The 10000-nt window shown below is 54.6% G+C and overlaps 1 protein-coding gene across 2 annotated transcripts in view; it reads right to left on the reverse strand.

Moving 5' to 3' along the window:
• Positions 1-10000, reverse strand: part of bach2b (BTB and CNC homology 1, basic leucine zipper transcription factor 2b) — a 65037-nt gene that overhangs the window by 8073 nt on the left and 46964 nt on the right. For both annotated transcript variants that reach the window (XM_048250400.1, XM_048250399.1), the window contains exon 3: positions 1017-2618. In XM_048250400.1, coding sequence (XP_048106357.1) covers positions 1017-2618 — 1602 coding nt within the window. The remainder of the gene's footprint in view (positions 1-1016; positions 2619-10000) is intronic.

Genomic DNA, 10000 nt, shown 5'->3' on the forward strand with positions numbered 1-10000 from the left:
GATTACACTGTAAGTGCTTTGGAATTCACAGGATTACACACATCCATTTGTATAAAAATTGATTACTTAATGGCTACTACTAATACTAATGCTAATAATAAGACACACTCTCTCCCACTTAATGTTAAAGTAAACCACAGTCCTCCTTTGACTGTCTGGCCAGGTGGATTATGGGATAATGAGATGATTGCTGATCCACTCGTGTGGACAAAGAGAGCGGTGCTGCCCTGCCACCACCAGGTCTGACCAGGGTGTCCACATTACAACCGGGCGCATCTCCAACCAGTTAAGGATGTCTGATTAAGCTATCTTGTCGGCGTCGCGCTGAGTAGCGAATGTACTTTCCTGACAGGAATGCAAACAAAAGCCTGAGCCTATTCATCTGTCATTTCCTGACTGTCTACATCTCTCTCCATATCTCTCATTTATGCAATTGGCTAAGCGAAAGACGAGAGAGGGAGCGAGAGAGAGAGAGAGAGATAGAGCAGAGGAGGAGGAGGGGGGCTTCAGATCAAGCTCCTGCCCGAGAGAATCCCCACAGAGATGAGCTTGTGTGAAGGCTGCCTTAACAAGTGCACAGCGTCAGCCAATCAGAGTGCACGGCTCCGACACCGCCCCCCCTTCCTCCATGATGCTGCTGCTGTGTCTCTGGAGCCGCCACGGATGGCTTGCTGCACACATGATCATATGGCCTCTCCTATGTGCGCTCATTAAAACACATATCTCCACAGCAAGGCAGAGAGATGGGCAGCTCTCAGGTCCATCTGCTCCCTGCCCTGCCCTGCCCTGCCCTGCCCTGCCCTGCACTGCCCTGCCCTGCCCTGCACTGGCCTGGCCTGTCCTGGCCTCCAGTGGTGTTAAGGAGCAGGGCTGATTTATGTTTTGTTTATCACTGTGGGTTTTAGTTTACTGCTCCAGCCTGTATGGAGAGCATAAGAGCGTGGGCCACACCTTTTCCCTTCATGGTGACAGATTTATGTGCAGAATAAGCGTGTACAAAGGGGAAGCCCACTCACCTCTGGTCCTTGCTCCTGGACATGGCAGGATTCGCTGTCTCCCTCGGAGAAGGAGCCCGACTCGTCGCTGGAGTTGGTGCCGTACGACTGCTCGCACTTGATCTTGGGCCGCACCTGGCCGAAGAGCGAGTCGGCGCCGGCGCTGGGCTCCGGCTGGTCAGCGGTCAGGCAGCGGGTGACGTTGGAGCAGGGCGAGGAGGAGAACTCGAACTGGGGCAGGCTGCAGGGCGAGCCACCGCTGCCGTCCTCGGCGTACGAGTAGGACGAGCAGGAGCTGGAGGTGCGCGTGCGGGTCTCGGGGGGCGGCGAGCGCGGGCACACCTTGATTGGCACGGGGCAGCTGGTGTTGGGCCTCGGGCGGCAGAGCAGCGGGGGCTCGGTGGCAGCGGTGGCGTTTGCGGTGGTGGAGGCGGCGCAGCTCTGGGAGCTGGGGAGCGACTGGCTGGCGCCGGCCCACAGGCCCTTTGGCGTGTGCTCCCCCCCAGCCAGCTCCTTGTCCAGCGAGTTGCCCCCGGGGTAGGAGTGTGCCGGGGCACCCAGCCGCTCGCAGGCACCCGAGGACGAGAAGATGACGCTGCGGCGGTCCAGTTCCGTCTCCTGCTTGCAGACGCCGTCGCAGGACGCCGACTTCAGCGACAGCCCCGCCGGGAAACCGTCCACCTCCTTGGGCAAGGTGACCGGCACGCCCAGCTCCCCTGCAAAAGGCCTGTACTCATTTTTGTGGTCTCCCTGAGTGGTTCCTTTGTCTTGGGCACTGACCAGTCTGTTGGCGAATAGCTGCGGGGAAGGGCTGGTCAGGCCGGGCAGCTCGCCGCTCCTCTTGAAGAGCGCCCGGATGCAGCTGGGGGACTTGCTGCTGTTGGGCCGCTCCAGGGCCATGGGGCTGTGTCCCCGGCCGTCCAGCTCCATCTCCACCAGGCCATCACGCTCTCTCTCCTCCTGCTCATCGCCGGACAGGCACGGGACGGTCACCTCCTCCTCCCCCCGCGGCTCCACCTTGATCTGGGTCAGCGCGGGCCGAATGGAGCCCCCGACGACGACGGCGCTCTCCTTGAATGTGCTTGGAAAACCTGAGGTACTGGTGTGTGATGAGGAGGTGTCGTTATTGTGCTTGTTGCAGGCCCACTGGTACTTCCTGTACTTGGGGCAGCGCGGGAGGTCCGAGGAGCCGTGGTGCCTGTCAAAGTCCAGCCGCCCGTCGGCAAAGTCCCCGACGACCGCCACTGCCGCCGTCGCCAGCCTGTCGTCGTCGTCCGGCCGCCGCAGGGAGTTGAGGGCCTCGCCGCGCCGCCTGGACCTCGGGGACGTCGACACGGACACGGCGCCGCCGCCGCCGCCGGCCTTGGACGACACCGAGGAGGACTCGGACTGCATGCTCTCGTCCTCCGAGCGCTCGCCCTCGGGCGCCGCCTTGCCGCAGAGCAGCACGCCGCCCTCCTCGCTGCGCAGCTGAGCCTCCAGGAAGCGAAAGCAGGAGTCCTCCAGGTTGTGCATGCGCAGGAATTCGGCACAGCGGATGACCTCCTGGATGTTTTCTCTGCTGAGTAACAGCTTAGCAGTGTAGGCAAACTGCAACAATGGGGCGAATCCCCTGGCAGTGACCTGCGAAAAAACAGGGAAATTGCCAGCATTACCATCAGCACTGCCATTGTTCCGAGCACTTGGAGTGTGCTGAGACAACCCGACAGCTCTAATGACCGTCAACAAACACTGTAAAGTACCAGTTAATCTTTTATCGGGTCAGCACCCAACATTCTATAGAGCAGTAAATAAAACACAGCACTATGGGCTGCTGATGGGTTGTGTGTCCAGCCCATTTTCATAACAATAACCCCCTCTGACATTCCAGCCGCCGGCCCGACACTGTCTGTCCCCTGTGCCACGGCCGGACGGATGGCTGGGACTGGTCACCCGGCCTGTTAGAGGGCAAACACAACAGTGAGGCGGAGGCTCTGTAGGCGAAATCTGTCCCACATGTCAAATCTGTATATGAGATTCCCTCTTGGCCTGGGCCCATGCATTCCCCACTTCAAGGTGAGGTGCAAGGAAAGCCTAATGGTTTCTAAGTCTCCCGGATTATCCCTGTGTCAGCCGTGAGGAGCCCACTAGGGGAAAGGGAAGGATGGGTGGGAGGGGGAGGGGGGGCCGCTTTTCTATTTGGACTTAATGCTGGATAATTAGGTAAACTCCTGAGCCTGCAGAAGCTTTGCCGGCCCTCTGAAGCTATTAGCGAAGCGAAAGCGAGAGTTTAAGGGAGAGAGAGAGGAGTGAAGAGGAGAGAGAGAGAGAGAGATAGAGAGAGGAGTGAAGAGGAGAGAGAAAGAGAGAGATAGAGAGAGAGAGAGAGAGAGAGAGAGAGAGAGAGAGAGAGCTGGCCCTCTGTTTCACACTGCCATGTGGAATTTCCAGAGCCGGGCGTGTGTGAGATGCTGCTGACTGAGAGCTCCAGGCCGCGCGGCTAACAAAGCCACCTCACTGCGATGGCCGACCGCACTGCCCGCCCGGTTGGCACTGCCCGATGGCCACAGCCCGATGATTCACACGCTGCTGGCAAGAAAGACGCTACACAAACACGCTCTCACCCACAATGTGCTAGGTACTCTCAGAAAAACATATCTCTGATCTGGGCCTGTATTGTTTGCTTGACAAAGCCCCCACTCAGAGGCTGAGTGATGTAAGGTCTTCTCAGCACGCCTTAACTGGTGGCCACCAATGGAGGGAGCCAGGGGAACAATGTGATTTTAATGAGCAGGGAAACAGCCCATGTTTACTGATTGTTTCGCGTCTTTTGTTGGAGGGCGAATAGCACAAGATGAATTTCCTTGAGTGTGATGATATTCTCTCTCGCAGCCTCACAAAAGCAGTGGCGGTGGCGGTCGCTGCCGACTCATATTGAGACTATGCCAGGCACCCTGCTAGTTAAACAGGATTTCCCCCCTCAAAATCGGGCAACACACACAAAAACACACACACTGAGAATTGTGGATTTTTCCATTTGGAAAAACAACCGGTCCACGCACACAGCACAACACAAATATAGAGAGAAAAACAAGCCCGAGGTCCCTTGAGTCATTCTACAAGTGCACATTCACAGTGCGGAGATGGGAGCTAGTTTGTCATCCAGGGTTACACAACCCAGTGCTCCAACCTTCAGTCACATGAGTCATGTCTAATCTCTAGAATGACCCCAAAAGTTAATAATAATAATAATAATAATAATAATAATAATAATAGTAATTAAACATGATCTTGTAGGAATGGCTGGATTGTTTTCTGCGTAATGCTTGAGCGTTTCACAATAATGGTTACTAAAATGCACAAGCATGACAAGAGAGGGGACAGAACATGTGTTCACATGTCAGAACGCATTTAGCTGCTTTTGTTTGGCTCATTCAAGGGGACAAGACGAGTGTTGGCTGTAGACTGCTGCGGTCTGACTCTGACCCTAATGGCCTGAGAGTCTGGGTGGCCGTGTGTGTGTGTGTGTGTGTGTGTGTGTGTGTGTGTCTGCTCTGGGTGCACTCTCCAGCGCAGGCATCTTGGAAAATCTCTCTATAGGGCTTCACAGCCTGCCTGCAGCACAACAGGACCAATCAGTCACTGCTGAGAGGAAGCTGCTGACTCGTAATCTCTGTGGGGGATGGAGAGTGTGTGTGTGTGTGTGTGTGTGTGTGTGTGTGTGTGTGTGTGTGTGTGTGTATGCTTGTGTGCATGTGTGTGTGTGTGTGTGTGTGTTTGTGTGCATGTGTGTGCATGTATTGGGGGAAGGGGAGAGGCATTGACTGATTCTGTTTAGCTGCTGCATACGAGGCTGGGCTTGACTGCAGAGCCCTGCGCTCAGACTGCTGCTAAGCAAACGCACAGAGAATGAGAGAGAAGCAGAAGCAGACTGACACAGAGACAGAGAGGGAGAGAGAGAAAGAGACTGACACGGAGATAGAGAGGGAGAGGAGGAGAGAGAAAAAGACTGACAGAGAGAGAGAGGGAGAGGAGGAGAGAGAAAGAGAGACGGGAGAGACTGGCCTGGGGCCAGTGGACAAACTTCCTGGGTCATCCTGGGAGCCTGTATTTATACGCTGCCCGACACGCAGCGGCCAGCTCTAAGCAGACGCCGTCTGTGGAGGTGTGAGAGCTCACAGGCTTACAGGGGGGAGGAGTCTGTGGGCGGCCTGGGCAGGGCTGGGCAGGGCTAGGCTGGGCTGTGGTGGGCTGGGCTGTGGTGGGCTGGGGTGGGCTGTGGTGGGATGGGGTGGGGTAGGCTGGGATGGTTCGGCGCTGATAAACAGACCGGCTGCCTGCCGAAGCAAAAGTGCTGAGTGCACTCGGCATCTATTTTCAGCTTGCATCAGCAGCTGCTGCCTGCAGGAGTGCATCTTTATGGCTGCTCTGCGCCATGTGTGATTACTCCAGTGTCTCTACCCGCAGCACAACAGCTTAATGAACATCAGCCAGGATGTAAGAGAGAAAGAGAGAATGTGTGAGAGGGAGGGAGAGAACGGCAGACAAGACAGGAAGAGAAGAGTGATATTTTAAGAAAGTGAAATAATAACGAGGGCGGAAGTGAGGAGCGTAAAGAGTTGGGGACGGTGAAGAAAAATCGTAAAAATGTCTGAGCAAAAACTACGGAAGATCAAGCTAAATCAGATTATGAAGGAAACAGAAGAAGAAAAAAAAAAAACACAGCGGAATAGCAAGTCATTAGCGGCTATCGTTTGACATATGAAGCGCTTCAGCCGTTAGCAGCGCTTATTGTGAGGAGTGAGGACAAAGGGACATATTAATCAAAGTGACAGATCTGGGCCATTTTATGCTAATGCCTGTTTCTAGACCTGGCCTGCTAATGCTCCGTGGCTACACAGACTGTGTATTATTACAGCACAGGAAATGACTTGACTGGCACATCACATGGCTTGTCAACTCAAACATTTTGGAAATTGACCCCCTAAAACCCGCTCCCTGCGTAAACAGGTTATAAACCCTCCTCCCTCTGTCCACCCCCCCTCTCCCCTGGCTCTGGCGCCTCGTCCACCCTCCCTGCTGCCCGTCTCCCTCGTGGAACCTGAGCCCTTTCACTTCCTCCCGCGCTGGAGACGGCTAATTTATGCAAATGCACTCTGGTAAATTCCTGCATGTCATGCATCTTAATGAGGTGAAATCGCATGACAATGGGGCTCCCTCTCCAACAGCACACTGGGAAAACACACACACACACACACACACACACACACACCAGCACGCTTGCATACACTCGCCACCATCCCAAATCTGCTGACTAACCTGACATTTACCTCGGCTTTCACAGGCTCACTAAGCGGAGCCAAGGGTCACCGCTCTGTGCGTGACGGAATTCTACCATTTGGATTGACATCAAGATGCAACGGGGGGAGATTTTTGCATGTTCCACATTATATCCAACCTGATCTAGTGCATTTTTTAGACAACAAGTTATGAATTTCATGTTGCACCAAGCACTTGAAGCCAGAAGAGTGTTGTGTTGTGTTGTGTTGTGTTGTGTTGTGTTGTGTTGTGTTGTGTTGTGTTGTGTTTGTTGTGTTGTGTTGTGTTGTGTTGTGTTGTGTTGTGCTGTGCTGTGCTGTGCTGTGCTGTGCTGTGCTGTGCTGTGCTGTGCTGTGTTGTGTTGTGCTGTGTGGGGTGGTGTGGGGTGGTGTGGTACTGCGTGGTGTGATGTGTGTGGTGTGTGTGGTATGGTGTGGTGTGGTGTGTGGTGGTGTGGGGTGGTGTGTGAGGTGTGGTGTGTGAGGTGTGGTGGGGTGTGTGAGGTGTGGTGTGGGGAGGTGTGGTGTGGTGTGGTGTGGTGTGATGTAATGGGGTGTGGTGGGGTGTCTGTGGTGATGTGTGGTATGGTGTGGTGTGTGTGGTGTGGTGTGTGTGGTGTGGTGTGGTGTGGTGTGGTGTGGTGTGGTGTGGCGTGGTGTGGTGTGTGTGGTGTGGTGTGGTGTGGTGTGGTGTGGTGGTGTGGTATGGTCTGGTGTGTGTGGTGTGGTGTGGTGTGGTGTGGTGTGGTGTGGTGTGTGTGGCGTGGTGTGGTGTGTGTGATGTGTGGTGGTGTGGTGTGGTGTGGTGGGGTGTGTGTGGTGGTGTGTGGTATGGTGTGAGGGGGTAAGGTGTGGTGGGGTGTATGTGGTGTGGTGTGTATGGTGTGGTGTGGTATGTGTGGTGTGGTGTGGTGTGGTGTGTGTGGTGTGTGTGGTGTGTGTGAGTGAGGTGGTGTGTGTGAGTGAGGTGGTGTGTGTGAGTGAGGTGGTGTGTGTGAGTGAGCACACAACATGGTGCTATGTTGCGTGGCCGTGAGGAGAGTAAAAGCTGGCTGTAGTAATAGATTACATGAGATACAGTGGTGTGTAATCCGCTCAGAATGGGCTTACTGTCCACGGCTAGACACGGCCCAGGACATGACCCTCCCGTCTTCACGCTAAGGACTCTCCACGCTGATGACCCCTGCAGTGTGTCGCTCTGGGCGCGGAGGTGAAACAATCACGCCGTAAAATGCGCTGCCGTGTTTGAGAGGCCCTTTCAAGCGTAGATAAGGAACGCAGAGAGCAGGTGGCCCCATGTTTGCTGTCGGCTCCAGACTAACAGCAGCTTTACAGCTTGTGTGTGTGTGTGTGTGTGTGTGTGTGTGTGTGTGTACACTGTAACTCCAATTGGATGACAGAGAGGATCCCCCATCACAGTTACTCTGGGGAGTACTACCCAGGAGCCGTGATCTGAGCACCATAAGTGTGTGTCAGGTAATAGTGGCTGACCCCCCCTGGACACCCTTTCCATTCCGAGCCCAGAAGTGAGCACCACCACCAGCAGACGGACTGTGACAACGCATGGCCAAGTTCCCGCCCCCATCCTCCTTCTCTTCACCCCACCTTCCTCCACCCCTCCCCCACCTCCAGCGAGCGACGGAGCGAGGGGGTGAAGGGGTGAAGGGGTGGAGGGGTGGAGAGGGGTGGAGGGGTGGAGGGGGCTGAAGTGGCGGGCTCCCGCCATCTGTCTAATAAGCTGTAAATGTGTGAGAGTGGGCCGGCTGCGGCTGGGTGTTTGTGTCGGCCTGCTGCCGCTCGCTTTCCGCTCGGCTGCAATCACCGGGATTAGTCTGCCCTCAGCAGGTCCCGACCCAATCAACAGTCTGCCCAGGCGGAGACACGGCACCTATTAGCTACAATGTGCGCCAACACACTTCAACTCTCTCTCTCTCTCTCTCTCTCTTTCTCTCTTTCTCTCCCGTCACTCTCTCTCCTGTCTGTCTGCTCTCGCTCCAATTTATCCTCTCCCTGCCCACTTCTCTCTCCCTGAGTAGCCCTTCCACATGTCTGTAAAAGGCCAGTGTCAACAGTGAATGGAGACACGTGGCAGTGGTGTTGAAACATGGCTGCTGTTGCTGCGTGCGGTGCGGTGCGGTGCGGTGCGGTGCGGTGCGGTGCGTACGTAGGGCCAGGGGAGAGCTGGGAGTGGAGCGGAACAGGAGGTGGTTTGAGGTCTCAGGGAAGGCCCACGGCTGATACATCAATGGCCAGGCATGTTCTGACCGAGTGAAGCGGAGGGTGGGAGTAGCCGCTGCCCACTGGGGTTCCACCTCCCCATCCTGCGGCACTCCTCCTTGGCCATAGTGCTGGAATCAATCACTCTGCAGACTAACCGCAGACCTGCTAAACCCAGGCTACCAAACAAAGGGAATCAGGGAGGCAAGTCATGGAATATGTAATGAACAATTACATAGATGTGTGTTTGATCTGTTAAACCTGTAGAAAATAAGAGAGGAACTGTGTATTATGATGCACTTAATGACTAATTTTCCTTATTGTGTAATTAACATTTTGGGCCATTAAACATACCATATGGCTCATATTTAATGGCAGCACTCCTAAAGTAAAGGTGTAAGTACCATGTGCTCAGCATGACAGGGGTAACTTGTAAGACGCATGAGTGTGTGTGGTCACTAATCCTTCTTATTCCTCCCATTGAGTTTGGCTAATGCGGTCAGAGAAGGCGGTCAGAAAAGGACTGGTGCACGTACCTCTGCACGCACTGGTCCCACATAGCATTGTTTGCACCACATCATGTCTATATCTAACGGGGAGGAGGAAGGAAAAACAGCCCATGTGCCAAGTAGGTCACCACTAGCCTGCGCCGATCAGGGCAGCCATGGAGTCAGACACACTGTAGCGCTTACACACAGTTTCATCATGTGCGTTAAAAGGGTGTGAGCCCATGATCGGATCCATGCAGATTTCACCAGACCCTGTGTGAGTAAAAACCACCCAGCGTTGTCTCACCCTCCCCCCAGCAGGCTCACACACACACACACACACACACACACACACACACACACACACACACACACACACACACACCCCCTTTAACCAGTGGCCTCGCGAAGTTCCTTTGAAGTGCTTCTTGTTTACATACATCTCAATGAAAAGGCATCCACCCCGATAATATGTGCAAAATGATCCTCGCAAATCCTTCCTTTCTGCGCGTTTCTCAGGAACAAAAAGAGAAAGAGGAGAGTGAGAAAGGGAGAGAGAGAGAGAGAGAGAGAGAGACAGAGAGGCAGAGAGAGGAGATTGAGGGCTGAGACAGCACTCATGCGAAGAGAGATCTCTCTGCTCTTCCACCAGCACTTACAAATGCCAATACACTGTTTCCTGCCTCTTTGTGTGAGAGGAAAACAAGGCATTTTGTGTTCTATTTCATGATCTGATTGGTAACAAAGGCCTGATTAAGCAGCTCCCTGGCTGGCTGCGACGAGCCCGGCATAAAATAGATGATGTCACTAACCCACTGCGGCCCCTGCGACTTGAGAATAACAAGGTCATCTGGGAGGGGGTGTGGGAGAGGGGCGAGAAGGGGGGGGTGGGGGGTGCGGTCTTTGTTTCACGTTTCATCTGCAGTGCGCTTTTCCCTCCGACTGCCAGCACAGATCAGACCCCTACCTCCTCCCTCTTTCCATCGCTCTGCCCCCCCCCTCT

This window comes from Alosa alosa, chromosome 8 (genome assembly GCF_017589495.1).
Source record: "Alosa alosa isolate M-15738 ecotype Scorff River chromosome 8, AALO_Geno_1.1, whole genome shotgun sequence".
In the NCBI taxonomy this organism is placed as follows: Eukaryota; Metazoa; Chordata; class Actinopteri; order Clupeiformes; family Clupeidae; genus Alosa; species Alosa alosa.